Below are 24,895 nucleotides of genomic sequence, written 5' to 3'. Positions count from 1 at the left end.
GCCCAATGCGGGGCTTGATCCCAGGACCCCGAGATCATGACCGGAGCCGAAGGCAGAGGCTTTAACCCACTGAGCCACCCAGGCGCCCCTGGACATTTTCATAATATTAATTCTTCCAATCCATGAACACAGAATATCCTTCCATTTATTTTTGATTTCTTTTACCAATGTTTTATGGTTTTTGATATACAGACTTTTATCTCCTCAGTAAATTTCTTTATTTATTTGACGTTACTGTAAATGAGATTTTCTTCATTTCTTTTTTCAATACTTCATTGTTAGTACATAGAGATGCAACTGATCTTTTTTATTTTAATTTCATTTTAAGCATTTATTTAAATTCCACTTAATATACACCATAATATTAGTTCCAGGTGTACAATTCAGTGATTCAACACTTTCACAAACACCTGGTGCTCATCACAACAAATGATCCTTGATCCCTATCACTATTTAACTCATCCCCTCATCTACCTCCCCTCTAGTAGCCATCAGTTTGTTCTCTATAGTTAAGAGTCTGTTTCTTAGTTTCTCTCTCCTTTTTTCCTCATCTGTTTTCTTTTTTTTTTTTTAAAGATTTTATTTATTTATTTGACAGAAAGAGATCACAAGTAGATAGAGAGGCAGGCAGAGAGAGAGAGAGAGAGGGAAGCAGGCTCCCTGCTGAGCAGAGAGCCCGATGCGGAACTCAATTCCAGGACCCCGAGATCATGACCCGAGCTGAAGGCAGCGGCTTAACCCACTGAGCCACCCAGGTGCCCCCTGTTTTGTTTCTTAATGTTCATTTGTTTTGTTTCTTAAATTCTATATGAGTGAAATCATATGGTATTTGTCTTTCTCTGAGTGACCTATTTCGCTTAGCATAATACACTCTAGCTCCAATCACATTGTTGCAAATGGTGAGATTTCATTCTTTTCGATGCCTGAGTAATATTCCACTATATATATGTGTGTATATAGATATATGTATATATATATATAATATGTATGTAAATATATATAATATATATACACACAACATCTTCATTCATTCATCAGTCAATGGACATTTGTACTCTTTCCATAATTTGGCTATTATTGATAATGCTGCTTTAAACATCAGGGTTCATGTATCCTTTTGAAATAGTATTTTTTGTATCCTTGTTAGTACCTAGTAGGGCTATTGCTGGATTCTAGGGCAGTTCTGTTTTTAACTTTTGGGGGAAACTACAAACTGTTTTTCAGAGTGGCTGTACCAGTTTGCATTCCCACAAACAGTGCAAGAGGGTTCCCCTTTCTCTGCATCCTCCCCAACACTTATTGTTTCTTGTATTGTTAACTTTAGCCATTCTCACAGGTGTGAGGTAGTATTTCATTGTAATTTTGATTTGCATTTCCTGGAAGGTAAGTGATGTTGAGTATTTTTTTATGTATCTGTTGGCCATTTGTATGTCTTTTGGAAAAATGTCTATTCATGTCTTCTGCCCATTTCTTGCCTGGATTATTTATTTTGGGGATCTTAACTTTGATAAGTTCTTTATAGATTTTAGATACTAACCCTTTATCAGACGTTATTTGCAAATATCTTCTCCCATTCTATAGGCTGCTTTTTAGTTTTGTTGACTGTTTTCTTCACTGTACAGAAGCTTTTTATCTTTTTTTTTTAAGATTTTATTTATTTATTTGACAGAGAGAGATCACAAGTAGGCAGAGAGGCAAGCAGAGAGAGTGAGAGGGAAGCAGGCTCCCTGCCGAGCAGAGAGCCCGATGCGGGACTCGATCCCAGGACCCTGAGATCATGACCTGAGCCGAAGGCAGTGGCCTAAACCACTGAGCCACCCAGGCGCCCCCAGAAGCTTTTTATCTTAATGAAGTCCCAATATTTCATGTTTGCTTTCGTTTCCCTTGCCTCAGGAGACATATCTAGTAAGAAGTTGCTATGACCAATGTCAAAGAGGTTACTGCACGTGTTTGCCTCTAAGATTTTAATGCTTTCCTGTCTCATTTTTGTTTTATCTTATTTTATTTATTTGAGAGAGAGAGAGAGAGAGAGAGCGCACAAGCAGAGGGAGAGGGAAAAGCAGACTCCCGCCTGTGGAGGGAGCCCAAGAGAGGGGTTCAATCCCAGAACCCTGAGCTCATGACCTGAGCCGAAGGCAGGCACTTAACAGACCGAGCCAACCAGGCGTCCCTCCTGTCTCACATTTAGGTCTTTCATCCTTTTTTTTTAACCAAGATCCCAATTCTGCCTTTAAAAATTTTTTTATTATGTTATTTTATTCTGTTACATTATTTATTTTTTTATGTATTTATTTTTTTATATGGTGTAAGGAAGTGGTCCAATTCCATTCTTTTGCATGTTGCTGTCCAGTCTTCCCAACACATTGATTTTATATCCTGTGAATTTAATGAACACGGGTATGAGTTCTAGCCATTTTTTTTTTAATATTTTATTTATTTGGCAGAGAGAAATCACACCTAGGCAGAGAAGCAGGCAGAGAGAGAGGAGGAAGCAGGCTCCCTGCGGAGCAGAGAGTCCGATGCAGGGGCCGATCCCAGGACCTGGGAGCATGACCCGAGCCGAAGGCAAAGGCTTTAACCCACTGAGCCACCCAGGTGCCCCAAGTTCTAGCCATTTTTTTATGGAGTCTTCTGGGTTTTCTACATACAGCATCATGTCATCTGCAAACGGTGAAAGTCTGACTTCTTCCTTGCCAATTTGGATGCCGTTTATTTCTTTCTGTTTTCTGATTACTGTGACTAGGACTTCCAATACTATATTAAATAACAGTGGTGAGAGTGGACATCCCTGTCTTTTTCCTGATAGCAGAGGAACAGCTCTGTTTTTCCCCACTGAGGATGATATTAGGTGTGGGTTTTTTTGTATCTAGCCTTTATTATGTTGAGGTACATTCCTTGTAACCCTACTTTATGGAAGGTTTTCTTTAATCACAAATGGATATTGTATTTTGTCCAATGCTTTTTCAAGATGCAGCCGATTTTTTGTATGTCAATATTGTATCCTACAACTTTATTAACAATACTTCACTTATTAGTTCTAACAGAGGTTTTGGTGGAGTCTTTAAGGTTTTCTGTATGTAGGATCATGTTACCTGAAGAGACTATTTTAATTCTTGCTTTCTAATTTGAATGTCTCTTATTTCTTGCCTATTTGCTCTAGCTAGGACTTCTGGCATTATGCTCAATAGAAGTGGTGACAGTACGTATCATTTCCTTGTTCCTGACCTCAGAGGAAAATATTTCAGCTTTTTTACTGTTAAGTATGATGTCAGCTATGGGCTTGTCATAGACGGCCATTACTAGAGTGAGGTACATTCTTTGTATACCTAATGTGTTGAGAGTTTTTATCACAAAAGGGTGTTAAATTCTGGCAAATGCTTTATCCGCATCTATTGAAATCATTTGATATCTATCCTCCATTCTGTTAATGTGCTAAATCATATTTATTGATTTGCACATGTTGAACCATTACTGTATCCCAGGGATAAATCCCAGTTTATCTTGGTATATCAAGTGTAGTTGAATTTGGTTTATATATATTTTTTAAAGATTTTATTTATTTATTTGACAGACAGAGATCACAAGGAGGCAGAGAGGCAGGCAGAGAGAGAGGGAGAAGCAGGCTCCCTGCTGAGCAGAGAGCCTCATGTGGGGCTGGATCCCAGAACCTGAGATCATGACCTGAGCCGAAGGCAGAGGCTTTAACCCACTGAGCCACCCAGGCGCCCCTGGTTTATAATATTTTGTTGAGAATTTTTGTATCTATGTTCATCAGAAGTATCATCTTACGATTTTCAGTTTTTGTAGTATCCTTGTCGGACTTTGGTATCACAGTAATGCTGGACTTGTAAAGGAGTCTGGGAGTGCCCCTCACATTCAACTTTTTAGAAGGGTTTGAGAAGGATTTGTATTAATTCTTCCTTAATTGTTAGGTAAAATTCAGCAGTAAAGCCATCTATTCCTGAGCTTTTCTTTACAGGGAGTTGCTTTTTTTTGTTTTGTTTTACTAACTCAATCTCCGTACTCAAAATTGGTCTGTTCAATTTTTCCATTTCTTCATGATTCAAACTTGGTAGGTTATATATTTCTAGGAATTTATTCAATTCTTCTAGATTGTCCAATTATTTGGTGTGTAATTGGAGAGCCTTTGTATTTCTGTGCTATCAGTTGTAATGACGCGTCTTTCATTTCGATTTATGTGAGTCTGCTCTCTTTTTTCCTCAGTGTAGCTAAAAGTTTGTCAATCCAATCAACCAGTTTTGTTTTCTCTCCTATTGTTTTTTAGTCTCTAATCATTTCTCCTCTGATCTTTATTTCTTCCTTCTATTAACCTGACTCAGTTTGTTCTTCTTCTAGTTCCTCGAGGTGTACATACAGTTAGGTTTGAAATACCCTTTTTGTCTTAATGTAGGCATTTATCACTATCAATGTCCCTCTTAGAACTGCTTTTGCTATAATCCCATAGATTGTGGTATGTTGTATTTCCATTTTCATTTGTCCAAGATTTTTTTTTACTTCGCTTTTGGTTTCTTCTTTGATTCACTGGTTGTTCAGGAGTATGTTGTTTAATTTCCACATATTTGTGGATTTTCCAGTGTTCCTCTTTTTTGATTTCTAGTTTCATATTGATCAGGAAAGATAGCTGATTCCATATTCTTAAATTTTTTGACTTGTTTTGTGAACTAACATATGATATATCCTGAGAATGATCTGAGTGTGCTTGAGAAGAAATATACGCTGCTCCTGTTGGTCGGAATAGTTTTATATATGTATATTAGGTCCATTTAGTCTAAAGTGCAGTTCAAGTCACATGTTTCTTTACTGATTTTCTGCTGGATGACATATGCATTATTGAAAGTGGGTATTAATGTCCCCTACTTTTATTACACTGGTTTCTATTTCTCCCATTAATTATCCTATTAAGATTTGCTTTCTGTGTTGGGCTGCTCTGATATTGGGTACACATATATATTTATATTTGTGATATCCTCTTGACCTGACTACTTTATCACAATATAATGACCATGTCTCTTGTTACTTGAAGTGTAGTTTTTCTGATAAAGGTATAGCCTGCCCTCTTTTGGCTTCCATTTGCATGGAATAGCTTTTTTCCATACCTTCACTTTCAGCATAAATGTGTCTTTATAGTTGAAGTAAGTCTCTTGAAGGCAGCATATTAAAGTAAGTCTCTTGAAGGCAGTCTTGTTTTTTAATCCATCCAGACACTCTTCTAATTAGAAAATTTAATCTAGTCACATTAAAGTAATATTGATATGCAAGGACTCAGTACTGGTATTCTGTTAAATTGTTTTCTATTTTTGTAGTTCCTTGGTTCCTTTCTTGCTATCTTCTTTGGTAATTTGATTTTATAGAGTCTCCAACTAAAGTTACAGATTTGTCTGTTTTATCTGTTCAGTTCTATCAGTTTTGCTTCACATATTTTGAAGCTCTGTTGTCTGCTGCATACACATTTAAGACTCCTAAGTTGTTGCAAATGTTGGGACAAGATAAACAGAAGATAAACAAGATAAACGGATAAACAAGATAAACAGAAGATGAAACTTAAAACAACTCTGTGGCTCCAAAAAATTAGAAAATGGTAGAAAAATGAATAGTACATGATGAAAGGATATAGGAACCACCCTGAAGGACTTCCAAAGGTCAAATCTCAAAGAATTTAACCAAAAAAATAAATAATAATAGTATTAGATTATATATAACCCATAAGATAAAATAAATACCCACGAGTTCATACTGATATAAATGAATAAATAAATAAATGGAGAAGGGAAAGCTCTTCTTTACTCAAAATTCCAATTAATAAATGTAGAAGAAATAGGGAAAATACGGAATTACCTTTGGGCAAATACCACAGTAGTAACCTGTAGGAAAGATCCCCTGATGAATACTAAAATTAATGTATAAAGGTTTGAGGAGAAACAAGATAATGTATAACGTTAAAGTCTTTTGCCCAAAATATTAGTTACAAAGGGACAAAACAGTAACTTTACAGTGTAGAAAACTGGCAGATAACATTTTTAACTAAGTTATCAAGGTTAACATAATCAGTAACAAGATATGTTGGCCCTATGTACCTCCAGTTAGGATGCACTGAGATGTGCAGTTAATTGGATTTTATGGCTACCGATTTCTTGGTTTTGATAACTGTACTCTTACTATGTAGGATGTTAACATGAAAGGAAGCTAGATGAAGGATGCATGGGAAGTCTCTATACTAATTTTTGCAACATTCTATAAATCTAAAATTATTTCAAAATAAAAAAAATTTTAAAGTCATTAAATGTATATTAAATATCCTAGATTATAAACACACCTAAATTCTCATTGATATCCTGAATATGCTGGAATTCTTTATGAATGTGAAAGCCTTTCTAATGAACTATAAACTACCTAATTAAAAACTATAATCAAAATCAAAGTATAGGGGCGCCTGGGTGGCTCAGTGGTTTGGGCCTCTGCCTTCGGCTCAGGTCGTGATCTCAGGGTCCTGGGATCGAGCCCCGCATCCGGCTCTCTGCTCCGCGGAGAGCCTGCTTCCTCCTCTCTCTGCCTGCCTCTCTGCCTACTTGTGACCTCTCTCTCTGTCAAATAAATAAATAAAAATTTAAAAAAAAAAAAAAATCAAAGTATAAGTGTTCATTAAAACTCATTTCCCTAGCACAGAAAAGGGTAATTATTTCAAAGGATGTCAGGAAAATTTGAACATAAAATGATAAATACTAAACTTTTTTTCCTTTTGCATTGAGGCCAGGTCCACATCCCTAAACACAACCCATACCCCTTAACTACCCACAGTTATTATCCTAGTCTGTCCTTCATCAAATAGGCTACCGATTTTAATTCCTCTATATGCTTATCAAAAAAAAAAAATTGGAAGGGGAGGTGAACCAAAAAATTGGAAGGGGAGGTGTGTAGCTATACTGGATACAGGGTAGTGCTGCTCCTGTTGCATCTAGAAGTGCACATTTCCCTTGTGCCAGATGCTACTCAGTCTGAAAAACAACCTGAGGGTTTTGAAGGGTCAGGGGTGGGAGGTTGGGGGAACAGGTGGTGGGTAATAGGGAGGGCACGTTTTGCATGGAGCACTGGGTGTTGTGCAAAAACAATGAATACTGTTACGCTGAAAAAATAAATAAAATGGAAAAAAAATTAAAAAAAAAATACTAGTTAATTCTTTTGAAGTGGGAGAACAGGAAGGAGCAGAGTGTATATGTATACAATTTTCAGAATTAGGGGTCATAAAATAAGCTACAAAAATATTTGTGTGGGGCGCCTGGGTGGCTCAGTGGGTTAAAGCCTCTGCCTTTGGCTCAGGTTGTGATCCCGGGGTCCTGGGATCGAGCCCCACATCGGGCTCTCTGCCCAGCAGAGAGCCTGCTTCCTTTCCTCTCTCTCTCTCTGCCTCTCTGCCTACTTGTGATCTCTCTGTCAAATAAATAAATAAAATCTTTAAAAAATATATATATTTGTGTGATCATGTCAATTTGAAAATTAGAAAACTAAGTCTGGTTTGTTCTGGAGTCAAGAGATCCTTTTCCCAATCATTGCCTGAAAGGTGGAGTTGTGTAGCTATACTGGATACAGGGTAGTGCTGCTCCTGTTGCATCTAGAAGGGCACATTTCCCTTGTGCCAGATGCTACTCAGTCTGACAGAGACGAACATCTGCTAGCCATCTGAGCTCTCTGTCATAGGTGTCACTGTCCAAAATGCCATATGGATCAGGAGAATAATGACTTAACATTTGGAAAAAAATATCAGTGTACTTTCATTATTATAAATTGATTATATCTCAGAAATCTGTGCTAGACAAATTGTATTTTTCTCACAAAAACTTATTTCTTAGGTAGTCCCAAAAATCTATTTAACCTAAATAGTATTATAATTTTTGTAGACAACCTAAATGTTAATAGTTAAAGAAATGAAAAAACCCACAGAACTTGAAAAAGTCAAATATATCTTCAACACTGGTGCTTCAAAGGAAACAGCATCACTTAGCAGAATCACTGCAATTCCCTAGCTGTGTACCATGACATCCAGGGCACTAATGCAAATTCAGAGGAGTTCCACAGGTTATTTTAAATTTTCAAAGCACCTTCTGTCAGATACCATCAAACTGTTACTATCGACTTGTTTGGATCTAACTGCTTAATAAATAAGACCATTAATGTCCTTCTTTCGGCCTACGAACACTACGAACCAAGAAGTCTGAAAACCTCTCTATTAGAAGATAATGAGAAATGAGATGACAACAGTTGTAGAAGCTGTACAAAGGAGCTTTCTAGGCATTCTCAAGGACTTTACTGGTTGATATTATTTGTACTTTATCAAATATGATTTCATTAAAAAGTCATGGTTCCTTTAAATACTTAAAATTAGTAATACTATGTATGTAACAGTTTAATTAAAATTTCTGTAGAAGTCATGGTTTTCCTTTTTCTCAATATGGGTATATTATGATACTATTCATAATTATCATAGGTTTCCAAATAAAAAGGCCTTGGGAGGCCCATAAGCCATATAGAGAAAGTGAACAAGTGAGAGAAAGAATGAAGAAGCATTAAGGTATTTTGTTTAGCTAACATGAAAAGAAAAGAAAGAAAGAAAAGAATTAAGGTAATTCATACACATAAAAGAGAGTGCATTAAGTATAATTTAGTTCTGAAACAGAGGATAAGAGATTCCATTTACACTAGATGTGCCAGGCACTGAGATGAATCAAGTACTGAGAAAGATTTGGTGAGGCTGACCAGAAAGGCTGTCTAGAGGCAGCCCAATTAATGACAATGTGACTAGGACATAGTCAAGAGATGGGAGAAGGGCTTATGGTGGGCCACTATCAAGATGTTTCGAATATGAATAGTGATAAATAAGTGCTTTGCTTTCAACTTTTGTAAGTCCCTAAAAATATACATATGTATGTGTATATATATATAATGTATGTATACATTATATATGTATGTGTATATATATACACACATATACATCATATATATATATATAATGTAACCTTAATTATAATGACTTTTCTTACCTGGATTTCATTTCCAGAACTGCAGTTATTTCTTGTTGGGAAGCCTGTAGTTGGTATAAGAGCTTGACAATATAGTTAAAGTGTTCTGCATCAAATACCATCCCAGCTTCAACAAACTACAGAGGAAAAAAAAAAAAGGAGTCATTCCTATACAAATACGAGAGCTTGAAAATCAGTAATGTAACAACTATGAGAATGGTTAAAAAAAAATGAAACAAGGAGTCAAGTGGAATTAAAGTTCACTTTAAAAACCCAAAGCAGGGGCACCTGGGTGGCTCAGTGGATTAAGCTGCTGCCTTCGGCTCAGGTCATGATCTCAGGGTCCTGGGATCGAGCCCCGCATTGGGCTCTCTGCTCCGCAGGGAGCCTGCTTCCTCCTCTCTCTCTGCCTGCCTCTCTGCCTATTTGTGATCTCTCTCTCTGTCAAATAAATAAATAAAATCTTAAAAAAAAAAACAAAAAACCCAAAGCATATTTTCTTCCAATATTTGAGAACCACAGTAAAACACCCTACTTCAAGAATTTAAAGTGAACATGAAAATAATGTTTGAATTCAAAACCTGAATATTCTGTTTTCCAAGTTGTCTCAATGAATTTATCACCCCTACCTTTTGTTTGATACTCATTTTGTCTTTAGCTTACTAGCACTTGTGTTTACATTTCATCCCAGATTGTAACTTCCTGAGAAGTATCAAACTGAGATTTTCTAAAACTACTAGTGGTGATCAGTAATTTCTAGTTCAAAAAATTTCTAGACAGGTAATTCTGTCAAGTTTTGTAATGTGGACCTGGAGGTGTTCACTGAAATATTTGTATATTCTGCTATAGTGGTTCTAATGCTGCTCCTCAAAGAAAATGGGAAGTTTTCTTGATATTAGCCTGTTCTGAAATGGATGGTTGGGCAATGCTAAATACCAGTAAGTATCCAAAAGCACAAATTTTAATATATCTTCAAAAAGCCATAAAAATTCTTTTATCTTTTTGTTTAGTGCCAAATATAAAATCAATTCCTAGAACCTCCATGTTTCTCCCTATGTACTTTCTTTGTTTTGGTCATGGTTTTTTATTTTTATATTGATCTTTGTATTTATTTTCGTTAATAAATGAACTCATAACTTTTGGATAAAAAGTTTTCTTTAATCATCTTTAAGGTGTAGATATGACCTCATAAATCAGAAAGAAGTCACCTGGAGTGCTTGGAATGATTTATCTAAGGGGAAGGCCTATCAGTCACTGGAATATGCTTATAAATCTTATTTCAAGAGAAAAAAAAATTCTGAAAATATAATTCTTTGGCATCAAGAATGTGAGTAAGAGGTAGTTTAAGAGTATAAGTGGAAATAATTATTTTTTAAGTTATTCACTATCAGAGAATAAAACAGATTAAAGTAAAGCATACCTTGCAAAATATATCAATTAAAGCAGGTACAGCATTCCTTAATTTCATAGTTGCCACGTGTTCAAATATTTTTAGTAATATTTTCAGAGCAGGCTGGATAAAACAAAAAATTTACACTCATTTTAATGTCTTCTACCTTAAGTTTCTCAAATTCATTTATTCTGAAATACACAAGTGTTCTCTAGGAAGTATACAATAAACACAAAAGTTTAACTGCTAAATTATACAAATAAGAAATATAACAGAGAAATCCACTTATAATATTAAAAAGAGTATATTTTCAGTTTACTTACCAGCATTTTAACCATTATGCTGAGGTTCACTACCTGAAATACTTCTTTCAATAAACAATGTTTGAGTAAAGAATTTAGAAGGTCATTTAGCACTTGTAAATCAAAGTGTATACCCGGTGGAAATTTTCGGTAGTAATCCATAAATGTGTTTACTAAAAATAAAAACATATAAAAGTCACTTGCTGATTTTAAGATATTTATCTTTCTTAAACGAGACAAATTTTCTTTATTTAAAGGTTAAGCAGCATAAATTCATCTTCTTGAAAGGTATATTTCCATATCAGCAACATTTAATGAAAGTAAAGCAAAAGTTAACAATAACATTTGAAATCAACCAAGGACAGCAGGCACTAGACAGAGAGCTAACTCATGTGCTAACTACAAGAAAAAGGCCAAAGTGTCCTCATACAACATGGTCTCAATAGGCATTTTGAGGGAACCATACTCTCAGGGGTTCTTCAGGCCCAACTTGGTCAGGGAAGAGAAGCTGTATAATTTAGGGATGGTTGTAGGCTCTTCTCACACACACCTCTTCTTATTTTAATCCCACCAACATGTGGGGTTAAAATCATCCTAGGGATGTTTTTTATTCCAATCTATGACTGTGAACATTCTACTACAAAGTACACGGACTAATTTACTTTGAGAAAGTAATTTCTTAATGTCAGTTCAATTCCTTAATACATTTTCTATGTAACACTTAAACCACTTCTAATTTTCCCCATTAATTTTAGTAAAATTATTTTAACTTTAAGGGATCAATCAGTGATTATTTTCCCCATTCCAAAATTTTGCAGGTCAAAATCTCTACACCTTATCTGAAATTGCCTTAATAAAAATTACTTTGGGTTTTATTTTTGTGTAATTATTTCTGCCCCAAATACTTATTACTATCTGGATTACATGGCGCTGCTTGGGAATCAAGAGCTAGTGATAAAGTTCAATAGTATAATAAGAAAAATTAGAGACCTACAAAAAGATGGCAGAGGACTGGGGGAGCCTATTTCAACCAGTCCCCTGAACTGAGTTGGATCTCTACCAGACCATTCTGAATACCCACAAAATCAGCCTGAGTTATAAGAAGATATATCTGGCTTTCTACAAACAGAGTATCTCCAGGGGTTGGTCTCTAGGTATGAAGCAGGGAGCTGTGATTCTTTGGGCAGATATCTGAAGATAAACAGAAGGCGGTGGGAGCCTCCAGGATCCTGCACCACTGGAGTACAAAAGCACCCAGGCTGGGAACTGGGTACAGACTCACAGACCAATAGCCGTGGGGAAAGGACCTTAAGGCAACCTCTCAGACAAAAACCTAGAGCTGTGGGGGCACACAGGCAAATCAGGTACGGCTTGAGATTTCGGAAGCACAAAGGGCAGAGACATACCCAGACCAGTAATCAAGGGCTGGGAGTGCTGCTGTGGGGCACACAATCCAGGTCACTGCAGCGGTTAGCAGCACAGACAGAAAAGGACACAGTGTAGCCAGGAGGGCTCCCTGAAGAGCAGACTGCAATCTTGCTCTTCTGAGACAGAGGTTTGGATATGGTCACTTCTGCTCTCTCAGAAGAGACAAAGAAAACTTTCAGGGAAAGCCTCCAGAGAACAAAAGCCCCCCAAAACAGTTTTCACTGAGCCCCTCCCTGCCACAGGGGACAGGGCGACTCTGCCTAAACAGGGTTTTCTGAGTAACAGCGCAGCAGGCCCCTTCCCCAGAAGACAGGGTGGAAGAACAAGAGGCCGACAACCCTAAGGTCTCTATAAAACGGGTGTATCTTGCTTGGGTTGTGGTCAATAATTTGGACTCTGAATATTCCCTCAACCAACTCTCAACAGAATGACTAGGAGGAGGAACCCCAAAAAAGGGAAAGATTCAGAGACTGTGGCCTCTGCCACAGAACTAATGGATATGTATATAACCAAGATGTCAGAAATTGACTTCAGAGTAGCAAATATAAAGATGATATATAGGCTTAAGAAAAATATTAATGACAATGTAGAATCTCTAAGGGCAGAAATGAGATCCAATCAGGCTAAATGTAAAAATACAGTGAATGAAATGCAGTCTAAGCTGGATACTCTGACTGACAGGGTAAACGAGGCAGAAGAATCAACTAGTGAGATAGAGGATAAAATTACAGAAAAGGAAATCAAGGTGACATAGGAAAATCAAACTAAAATCCAAGGAATCAAACAGAGAGATTAGTGACTCAATGAAACGTTCCAATATCAGAATTATTGTTAATCCTGAGGGGGTGCAAATAGAGAGAAGTCTAAAAGATATATTTCAGCAAATCGTAGATGAAAATTTCCCTAATCTGGGGAAGGAAATAAACATTCATGTCCAAGAGGCAGAAAGGACCCCTGCAAAAAATCAATGAGAACAGACCAACGCCATGACATATAATAGTACAACTGTAAATCTTAGATCCAAGGAAACAATCTTGAAAACAGTGAGAGGGAAGAGATTTCTTATGTACAGAGGAAGGAACATCAGAATAATGTCAGATCTGTCCACAGAGACTTGGTAAGCCAGAAATGGCTGGCAAGACGTATTCGGGTACTAAAAGAGAAGAAAATACAGCCAAAGATACTTTATCCAGCAAGGCTATCATTCAGAATGGATGGAGAGACGAGTTTCCAAGACCAGCAGAAACTGAAAGAATATGTGACCACAAGGCCAGCCCTGCAAGAAATATTAAGGGGGGCTTCTATAAACGAAGAAAGAACCCAAGAGTGATATAGATCAGAAATTTACAGAGACACTCTGTAGAATCAAGTACTTCACAGGAACATGATGACAATAAAATCGTATCTTTCAATAATCACTCTCAAAATGAATGGCCTATAGGCTCCCATGAAAAGGCTCAGGGTTGCAGACTGGATAAAAAGACATGATCCACCCATACGCTATCTACAAGAGATGCATTTTTAACCTAAATATATATCCACACTCAAAGTGAATGGATGGAGAATCATTTTTCATGCCAACAGACCTCAAAAGAAAGCTGGAATAGCAATTCTCATATCAGACAAATTACATTGTAAGCTAAAGGCTGCCGTTAGAGATATTACAGAAGGACACTATATCATGCTAAAGGAGTCTGTCCAACAAGAGAATCTAACAACTGTAAATATTTATGCCCCCAACATGGGAGCAGACAACTACATATGCCAACTATTAACTAAAATAAAGAGAAATATTGATAATAACACAGTAATAGTAGGAGACCTCAACACTCCACTCTCAGCAATAGATCCTCTAAGCAAAAGATCAATCAAGAAATAAAATCTTTGGAGGGAGGGGCAAGATGGTGGAAGAGTAGGAGACCCTATTTCAACCGGTCCCCTGAAGTGAGCTATATATCTACCAGGGCACTCTGAACACCCATGAAAACAGTCTGAGATGTAAAGATATACTCTTCTGGATCTCTACAGGAGCAGAGAATCATTAGTGGAGAAGTACAGAGGAGTTGGAAGTGTATAGACTGATATCAGAGGATACAAAGAGGGGGGAGGGAGTCACCAGAACCAACCCAATGGAAAGTAATGCACCAATGAGAAAGTGCCCTGCGCTTGGTGACCAGCATTAGCTTGGAGATCAGTGGCTGCGAGACAGAAAGGGATTAATAACAGCACTCAAACAGAACAAAGGGACTTAAGGGACAATTGATGGGACTGGGCAGTGGCAGGCATGGACCTAAGCCCACCATCCCAAGACAGCCACAGCCAGCACCCATCCGCACATAGGAGAACCCAGCATGGGCTCCAGTTGGCAGTCCCCGGGTCTGCGGCCACCACAGCTGCCTCCGCTGCCTCCACTGCCATGGGAGCTGAGCGTACCGGCATGGCCATGGGCTTCAGTCAGTGATCCCAGGAATGGCAGCCACCAGCACCAAGCTCACCCCGACCAATATTATGCTCAGTTTTGGTGGCACAGGGGTACAGAGACAAGTGGGTGCCTCGAGTGACCACTGAGATGGTGACTGCAGTGTACACTGCTGTGGGAGGTTGCAGTGTTCAACGGAGTTTGCAGAGGCAGGGTTGATGTGATCTGGACCATTCAGAGAGGAACAGACTGTGGCTCTTCTCTGAGGCAGAGGTCTGGGTGCAGAGAGTTTCTTTGCTCTGACCCTTTGAAAAGGAACAAAAAATCGCCAAAGAACAAAACCTCCAGAGAACAAAACCCTGAAAAACTGGTTTCCACCAAGCCCAGTCCCTTGATAGGGGGCAGGGCAACAGGACTCAAACAGGACTGACTGAGAAACAATTCAGCAGGCCCTGCCTCCAGAAGACAAACAGAAAGAACAAGAGGACAATAACCATAGGATGCCCATAAAACTGTAAAACCCCAACATCAGGGGAAAATAATATATTAAGCTCCTGGTATTGCACCACAGCCTGTATATTTGTAGTTACAACTTTTTTTTCCTTTAAATTCATTCTCATAATTCTTGTTCTTATTTTTTACCTACTTACCATTTCAACTAGATGTTTAATACAATATATTATTTAGTAACTTTCTTTTTTTTTTTTTTCCCTTTTTATTAATTTTTTCAGCGTAACAGTATTCATTCTTTTTGCACAACACCCAGTGCTCCATGCAAAACATGCCCTCCCCATCACCCACCACCTGTTCCCCCAACCTCCCACCCCTGACCCTTCAAAACCCTCAGGTTGTTTTTCAGAGTCCATAGTCTCTTATGGTTCGCCTCCCCTCCCCAATGTTCATAGCCCGCTCCCCCTCTCCCAATCCCACCTCCCCCCAGCAACCCCCAGTTTGTTTTGTGAGATTAAGAGTCATTTATGGTTTGTCTCCCTCTTTTTTAAGATTTTATTTATTTATTTATTTGACAGAGAGAGATCACAAGTAGGCAGAGAGGCAGGCAGAGAGGAAGGAGGGGGGGAAGCAGGCTCCCTGCTGAGCAGAGAGCCCAATGTGGGGCTCGATCCCAGGACCCTGAGATCATGACCTGAGCTGAAGGCAGAGGTTTAACCCACTGAGCCACCCAGGCGCCCCTACTTAGTAACTTTTAACTTGAATTTTTTCGAAACATATACTTTTTTTCTTAATATATATATACATAGATGTAAGCTTCAAGTTAGTCCTTTTTCCCTATTCAATACTACACCTACATATATATATACCAGTTTTAATTTCCCTGTATCTCTGGAAAGTTGAGTCCTTTAAAAAGATATCAAGATACACCCAGGAAGAAGTGGAATACCCTTCATCACCCACATTAAGGGATTATAACCACATTCCTGTCTTATTCTTTTGTCAGTGTTTCTGTGTGTTTTTCCTTTTGTACTTTATGAATCTTATTCTTGGGGTTCATTTTGGCTGGGGTGGTTTTTTTTTCTTTTTCTTTTGTTGGTCTTTTTCTCTGTTCATTTTTGTTTTTGTACTTTATAAATCTTATTCTTGGGGCTCATTTAAGCTGTTTTTCCATCCCCCCCCCCTTTTTTCTTTCTTTTTGGTGGTGACTCCAATTACACCAAAACTTTCCAGGGTGCACCTTGCCTGGATCGTGGTTGACATTTTCAGCTATACATCCCCTCAACCCCCTCTCACCAGAATGACTAGGAGAAGGAACACGCAACAGAGGAAAAATTCAGACTGTGACCTCTGCCACAGAACTATTGGATATGGACATAAACAATATGTCAGAAATAGAATGCTGGGTAACAGTTATCCAGACAATGGCTAGGTTGGAGAAGACCATTAGTGGCAACCTAGAATCTCTAAGGGCGGAAGTGAGCACTGATCTGACAGAACTTAAAAATGCTATCAATGAGATCCAATCTAATCCAAATACTCTAACAGCTAGGGTAAATGAGACAGAAGATCAAATTAGTGATCTAAAAGACAAACTGACAGAGAGAAGGATCAGGAGGAGGCCTGGAACAAACAGCTTAGAAGCCATGAAAACAAAATTAGAGAAATAAATGATGCCATGAAAGGTTCTAATGTCAGAATTATTGGGATCCCTGAAGGGGTGGAAAGAGAGAGAGGACTAGAAGATATAGTTGAATAAATCCTAGAGGAGAACTGCCCTAATCTGCAGAATGGAACAAGTGGTCATGTCCTAGAGGCAGAGAGGACACCTTCCAAGATCAGTGAGGGTAGAAAGACCTCCAGATGAGGAATTGTGAAATTCTCAACTCCTAAATTCAGACAAAATGTCTTAAGGGCAGCTAAGGAGAATAGATTCTTTATGTAAAGAGGGAGGAACATCAGAATAACATCACACATCTCCACAGAAACCTGGCATGCTAGGAAGGGCTGACAAGACATGTTCAGGGCACTGAATGAGAAGAACATGCAGCCAAGAATACTTTACCTGGCAAGGCTTACATTCAGAATGGATGGAGAGATAAAGAACTTGCAAGACCAGCAAAGATTAAAAGATTTTTGTGACCACCAAGCCAGCACTACAAGAAATATTAAGGGGAGGGGGTTCTATAAAAGAAGAAAGAGGGGCGCCTGGGTGGCTCAGTGGGTTAAAGCCTCTGCCTTCAGCTCAGGTCATGAAACCAGGATCCTGGGATTGAGCCCCACATCGGGCTCTCTGCTTGGCAGGGAGCCTGCTTCCTCCTCTCTCTCTGTCTGCCTCTCTGCCTGCTTGTGATCTCTGTCAAATAAATAAATAAATAAAATCTTTAAAAATAAAAAAAAAAAGAAGAAAGAACCCAAGAGTGATATAGAACAGAAATTTACAGACAATCTATAGGAACAAGGACTTCACAGGCAACATGATGACAATAAAAAGTATCTTTCAATAATCACTCTCAATGTGAAAGGCCTAAATGCTCCCATAAAATGGCACATGGTAGCAGACTGGCTAAAAACACAGGACACATCCATATGCTGTCTACAAGAGATGAATTTTGAAACTAAAGATATATCCAGACTGAAAGTGAAGGGATGGAGAACCATCTTTTATGTCAACGGGACTCAAACGAAAGGTGGGGTAGCAATTCTTTTAAGAGACAAATTAAATTTTAAGCTAAAGACTTTAGTCAAGAGATAAAGAAGGACACTACATCATGTTTAAAGGATCTATCCAACAAGAAGATCTAACAATTACAAATATTTATGCCCCAGGCATGGGAACAACCAACTACAGAAGCCACCTGTTAATCAAAATAAAGAGACATACTGATAAGAATACGTTCATTATAGGGGATCTTAACACACCACTCTCAGCAACAGACAGATCATCAAAGCAGAAAATCAACAAAGAAACAAGAGCTTTGAATGACACATTAGACCGGATGGGCCTCACAGGTATAAACAGAACATTCCACTCTAAAATAACAGAAAATTAACTTTTCTCAAGGGCACATGGATCTTTCTCCAGAAGAGACCACATACTGAGTCACAAATCAGGGCTCAACTGATACCAAAAGACTAATATTATTCCCTGCATATTCTCAGACCACAATGTTTTGAAACTGGAACTTAATCACAAGAAAAAGTTTGGAAGGAATTCAAACACTTGGAAGCTAAGGAGCATCCTGCTCAAGAATGTTTGGATCAACCAGGAACTCAAAGAAGCCACTTGAACAATTCATGGAAACATATGAGAATGAAGACAGATCAGTCCAAAAACCTACCAGATACGGCAAAGGTAGTCCTAAGGGGGAAATACATAGCCATCCAAGCCTCACTCAAAAAAAAAGAAAAATCCTAAATACACAAACTCTCTTTACACCTTAAAGAACTGGCGAATCAACAAGTTAAGCCAACCCCATGCACAAGCAGGGAAATAATCAAGATTAGAGGAGAGATCAATGAATTAGAAATGCGAGATATAGTAGAACACATCAACGAAACCAGAAGCTGATTCTCTGAAAGAATTAATAAGATCAATAAACCACTGGCCAGACTTATTCAAAAGAAAAGAGAGAGGACCCAAATTAATAAAATTAGGGGAGAGATCATGACTAACACCAAGGAAATAGAAACAATCATCAGAAATTATCATCAACAGCTATATGCCAATAAGATAAGCAACCTAGAAGAAATGGATGTATTCCTGGAAACCTATAAACTTCCAAGGCTGGACCAGGAAGAAATTGACAACCTGAATAGACCAATATCTAGTATCGAGATTGAAGCAGTGATCAAAAACCTCCCAAAAAACAAGAGTCCAAGACCTGATGGATTCCCTGGGGAATTCTACCAAACATTCAAAGAAGAAATACCTATTCTCCTGAAGCTGTTTCAAAAAACTGAAGCAGAAGGAAAACTTTCAGACTCTTTCTATGAGGTCAGCATTACCTTGATCCCCAAACCAAGCAAAGACCCCATAAAAAGGAGAATTTGGGGGCACCTGGGTGGCTCAGTGGGTTAAGCCACTGCCTCGGCTCAGGTCATGATCTCAGGGTCCTGGGATCAAGTCCAGCATCGGGCTCCCTGCTTAGCAGGGAGCCTGCTTCCTCTCTCTCTCTCTCTCTCTCTCTCTCTGTCTCTCTCTCTGCCTGCCTCTCTACTTGTGATCTGTCTCTGTCAAATAATTAAATAAAATCTTAAAAAAAAAAAAAGGAGTATTTTAGACCAATATCCCTGATGAATATGGATGCTAAGATTCTCAACAAGATCATAGCTATTAAGTTTCAACAGTACAATAAAAAGATTATCCACCATGACCAGGTGGGATTTATCCCTGGGTTGCAAGGGTTGATAAACATTTGCAAATCAATCAGAACACATTAATAAGAGAAGAGACAAGAACCACATGGTCCTCTCAATTCATGCAGAAAAAGCATTTGAGAAAATACAGAATACTTTCCTGATTAAAACTCTTTAGAGTATAGGGATAGAGGGAACATTCCTTCAACTTCATAAAATCCATCTATGAAAAACCCATAGCAAATGTTATTCGCAATTGGGAAAAACTGAGAGCCTTCCCATTGAGATCAGTACCATGACAAGGATGCCTACTCTACCACCATTGTCCAACATAGTACTAGAAGTCCTAGCAACAGCAATCAGACAACAAAAAGAAAGAAAAGGTATTCAAATTGGCAAAGAAGAAGTCAAACTCTCTCTCATTGCAGATGACATGATGCTTTATGTGGAAAACCCAAAAGACTCCAGTCCCAAATTAGAACTCATACAGCAATTCAGCAACACGGCAGGATACAAAATCAATGCACAGAAATCAGTGGCACTGGGGCACCTGGGTGGCTCAGTGGGTTAAAGCCTCTGCCTTCGGCTCAGGCTATGATACCAGGGTCCTGGGATCGAGCCCCGCACTGGGCTCTCTGCTCAGCAGGGAGCCTGCTTCCACCTCTCTCTCTCTGCCTGCCTCTCTACTTGTAATCTCTGCCTGTCAAATAAATAAATAAAATCTTAAAAAAAAAAAAAAAGAAATCAGTGGCATTTCTATACACTAACAATGTGACTAAGGAAAGAGAAATTAAGGAATTGACTCCACTTACAATAGCACCAAAAACCATAGATAATCCAGGAATAAACCTAACCAAAGAGGTAAAGGATCTATACTCTAGAAACTACAGAACACTTAAGAAACAAACTGAAGACACAAAAAGATGGAAAAATATTTCAACTTCATGGATCAGAGAATAAACACTGGGAAAATGTCTATGCTGTCCAGAGCAATCTGTATTTCCAACGCCGTCCCAATCAAAATACTATCAGCAATTTTCAAAGTGCTGGAACAAACAATCCTAAAATTTGTATGGACCTAGAAAAGACCCCAAATCATCAAGGAAATGCTGAAAAAGAAAACCAAAGTTGGGGGCATCATGTTGCCTGATTTCAAGCTGTATTACAAAGCTGTGATCACCAAGACAGCATGGTACTGGCATAAAAACAGATACATAGACCAATGGAACAGAATAAAGAGCCCAGATACGGATACTCAACTCTATGGTCAACTAATATTTGACAAGGCAGGAAAGAATATCCAATGGAGAAATAACGGTCTTTTTAATAAATGGTGCTGGGAAAATTGGACAGCTATGTATAGAAGAATGAAATGGACCATTCTCTTATACTATATACAAAGATAAATTCAAAATGGATGAAAGACCTCAACATGAGACAGGAATCCATTAAAATCCTAGAGGAGAATATAGGCAGTAACCTCTTCAACATCGGCCACAGCAACTTCTTTCAATATATGTCTCCAAAGGCAAAGGAAACAAATGCGAAGATGAACTTCTGGGACTTCATCAAGATCAAGAGCTTCTGCACAGCAAAGGAAACAGTCAACAAAACAAAAAGGCAACCCACAGAATGGGAGAAGATATTTTCAAATGACAGTACAAACAAAGGTTTATATCCAGGATCTATAAAGAACTTCTCAAACTCAACACACACAAAACAGATAATCATGTCAAAAAGTGGGCAGAAGACATGAACAGACACTTCTCCAAAGAAGACATACAAATGGTTAACAGACACATGAAAAAATGTTCAACATCATTAGCCATCAGGGAAATTCAAATCAAAACCACAATGAGATACCACCTTATACTAGTTAGAATGGCAAATGCTGACAAGAAAAAACAAATGTTGGAGAGGTTATGGAGAAAGGGGTACACTCTCACACTGTTGGTGAGAATGCAAGTTGGTATAGTCACTTTAGGAAACCATGTGGAGGTTCCTCAAACAGTTAAAAATAGAGCTACCCTATGGCCCAGCAATTGTACTACTGGGTATTTACCTCAAAGATACAGATGTAGTGAAAAGAAGGAGCACATGCATGTGCCAATGTTCATAGCAGCAATGTTCACAACAGCCAATCTGTGGAAGGAGCCAAGATGCCCTTCAACAGATGAATGGATAAAGAAGATGTGGTCCATATATACAATGCAATATTACACAACCATCAGAAAGGATGAGTACCCAACATTTGGATCAACATGGATGGAATGGGAGGAGATGATGCTAAGTGAAATAAGTCAAACAGAGAAAGACAATTATCATATGGTTTCACCCGTATGTGGAACATAAGGAATAGCATGGAGAACATTAGGAAAAGGAAGGGGAAAAGGAAGTGGGGGATGAATCAGAGTGAGAGATGAACCATGAGAGACTATGGGCTCCAGGAAACGAACTGAGGGTTTTAGAGGGGAAGTTGGTGGGGGAATGGGTTAGCCAGGTGGTGGGTTTTAAGGAGGGCACGTTATTGCATGGAGCACTGGGTGTTATATGCAAACAATGAATCTTGAACACTACATGAAAAACTAACGATGTACTGTATGGTGATTAACATAATTTTTTAAATTTTTTTTAAAATCTAAGAAAAAAATTAATGTTGAAGTTATAATTACCTTATACAACTTTAATAATACAAAATAACAACATTAAGCTTTACTTTAAAGCTCCCTTATGTACTATAATTGCTCTTCCTGGGCACATACAAATGAATTCTTCCTGCTGTTCACTTTGTAGTATCTACATAGTTGACATCTTAGCAGGCAACATGGGAAATTCAGTATCTGCTACTATAACTTATTAAACTGGAACTGCATATGTTTAAAGAAAGAAAGCATAGTTGGAAAAAATTTGTTAGTGTTTAAGTAGTCCATGGTAATTGACATGAAGCACTCCTTCTTTTGTCATGAATTACTTTTAAAATTTAAAATATTAATATAGCTTCTCCTTTAAAATGATCTCCTTTGGTTAAACTGTTTGGAGAAAAAGGTTTGACTATTTTCATAGCTTTTGACATGAACTGCTACATTGCTTTTTTTCCCCCACAAGTTTTCATTGTGATACAATACATGTAATAAAAAATTTACCATCTTCATTATTTTTAGGTGTATGTTCAGTGGTATTAAATATATTTAAAATGTTCATCCATAGTTCCATTTCCATAGTTCCTTTCAGCTTATAAAACTGAAACTCTATACCCTTTAAACAATAATTCTCCCTTCCCCCCTCCTCCCAGCTCCCAGTAATCACCATTCTACTTTCTGTCTCTGTGATATTGACTACTCTAAGTACCTCACATAAGTAGAATCATACAGTATTTGGCTTTTTGTGACTGATCGACTTCACTTAACATAATGACCTCAAGTTTCATCCATATTGTAACATATGTTAGACTTTTTCTTTTTTTACGTTGAATAATAATATACTGTATGTATATACCAAATTTTCCTTATCCATTCATGTCATTGAACATTTGGGATCTTCAAATTTCAGCTATTATAAATAATGCTGCTATGAACATGTGTATACACATATCTTTCAAGACCCTGATGCCAATCCTTTTGTGTATATACCTAGAAGAATTGCTGGATCATATAGTAATTCTATTTTTAATTTTCTGAAGAACTGTTTTCCACAGTGTATGTAACATTTCACATTTCCACCAACAGTGCACAAAGGTTCAAATTTCTCCATATCCTAATGCATTTTTTTTTTGTTTTGACAGTAACCATCCTAATGGGTGTTAGGTGGTATCACGCTGTAGTTTTATGTGCCTTTCTCTAATGATTAGTGATGTTGAGCATCTTTTTTATGAGCTTGTTGGCCATTTGTACATCTTGCAAAAAAAGTCTACTCAAGTATTTTGCCTATTTTTGAATGAGGTTGGCTTTTTTGCTGTTGAATTTTAGGAGTTCTCTATATATTTTGGATATTAATCCATGATTAGATATATGATTTGCAAGTATTTTCCCCCATTCTGTGGGTTGAAGTTTTACTCTTCTGATACTGTCTCTTAATGGACAAAATTTTTTAATTTTCATGAAGTCCAATTTGCCTTTGTCTTTTGTTCTGTGTTTTTACTGTCACATCTGAGAAGTTCCTGCCAAAGCAGTGTTGTAAATCTTTTGTTGTTATGACTCCCAAGGCTTTTATTGTTTTAGGTCTTATATTAAAGTTAATTAAACTCTTTTTTGATCCATTCTGAATTAATTTTTGTATGTAGTATTAGGAAAGGATAGTATTAGGTAAAGGTTCTTTAGCATATGGATATCCAGTATTCTCACCATCATTTGCTGAAAGAACTATCCTTTCCCCATTGGATGGTCTTGGTACCATTGTCTAAAATCCTTTGATCACATATAAGAGGGTTTTGTTTGGGCTCTTTATTCTATTGGTTTGTATGTCTGTCTGTATGTCAGTACTGTGGTTTTTTATTACTGTAGTTTTGTAGATAGTTTTCAAGTCAGGAAATATGATTCCTCCAGGTTATTCTTTTTTCAGCAATGCTTTGTAGATTTCATCACACATGATTCTCAGTTCCTTGGTTAATTCCTAAATATTTTATTATTTTTTATGCTATTGTAAATTGAAATGTTTCTGTTATTTCTTTCACTCATTAGCCTACTCCCACCTACCTGTCTTTCACCAACCCTCAGTTTGTTCTCTATTGTTAAGAGTCTTTTGTGGTTTGCCACCCTCTTTTTCTTTTCCCTTCCCCTAATTTCATCTGTTTTCTTAAATTCCACGTATGAGTGAAATCATATGGTATTTGTGTTTCTCTTACTTTGCTTAGCATATACACTCTAGTTCCATCCATGTTTTTGCAAATGGCAAGATTTCATCCTTTTGATGGCTGCATAATATTCTGTTATATATATGTATGTGCGTACACACACACCCCACATCCTCTTTATCTATTCATCAGTCAATGGATATTTGGGTTCTTTCCATATTTTGGCTACTGTTGATAATGTGCAAACAGAGATAATTTTACTTCTTCTTTTCCAAAATGGATGTATTTTATTGCCTTGCCTTGCCTAATCACTCTGGCTAGAACTTCCAGTTCTCTATTGAACAGAAGTGATGAAAATGGATATCATTGCTTTTGTTCCTGATCTTAAAAGTTTTCAGTCGTGCACCATGAAGTATGATGTCTACAGTAGGTTTTTCACATACAAGTTTCCCTCACTCTCTGGAAGCTTGCTTTATGCCACTTCACTTTTTTAAAGACCTATCTTAGTATACGCCTACCTTGTTTTATTGCACTTCATTTTACTGCACTGTGCAGATACTGCATTTTTTACAAATTAAAGATCTGCAGGAACCCTACATCAAGTAAACCTAGTGGTACCATTCTTCCAACAGAATTTGCTCATTTCATGTCTCTGTGTCACATTTGGTAATTCTTCAAATATTTTGAACTTTTTCATTCACTGATCTGTAACCAGTGTGATCAATG

General features: G+C 37.7%; 1 protein-coding gene across 1 annotated transcript in view; it reads right to left on the bottom strand.

Moving 5' to 3' along the window:
* TOPAZ1 (testis and ovary specific TOPAZ 1) overlaps window positions 1–24,895 on the bottom strand; it is a 115,075-nt gene that overhangs the window by 35,014 nt on the left and 55,166 nt on the right. Inside the window, 3 exon segments of the mRNA XM_046002152.1 lie at window positions 9,054–9,169; window positions 10,453–10,545; window positions 10,746–10,897. Coding sequence (XP_045858108.1) covers window positions 9,054–9,169; window positions 10,453–10,545; window positions 10,746–10,897 — 361 coding nt within the window.

Source organism: Meles meles, chromosome 4 (assembly GCF_922984935.1).
Source record: "Meles meles chromosome 4, mMelMel3.1 paternal haplotype, whole genome shotgun sequence".
Taxonomy (NCBI): domain Eukaryota; kingdom Metazoa; phylum Chordata; class Mammalia; order Carnivora; family Mustelidae; genus Meles; species Meles meles.
The sequence above is the reverse complement of the archived record's forward strand: the minus strand, read 5'-3'. Positions and strand labels throughout refer to the sequence as shown.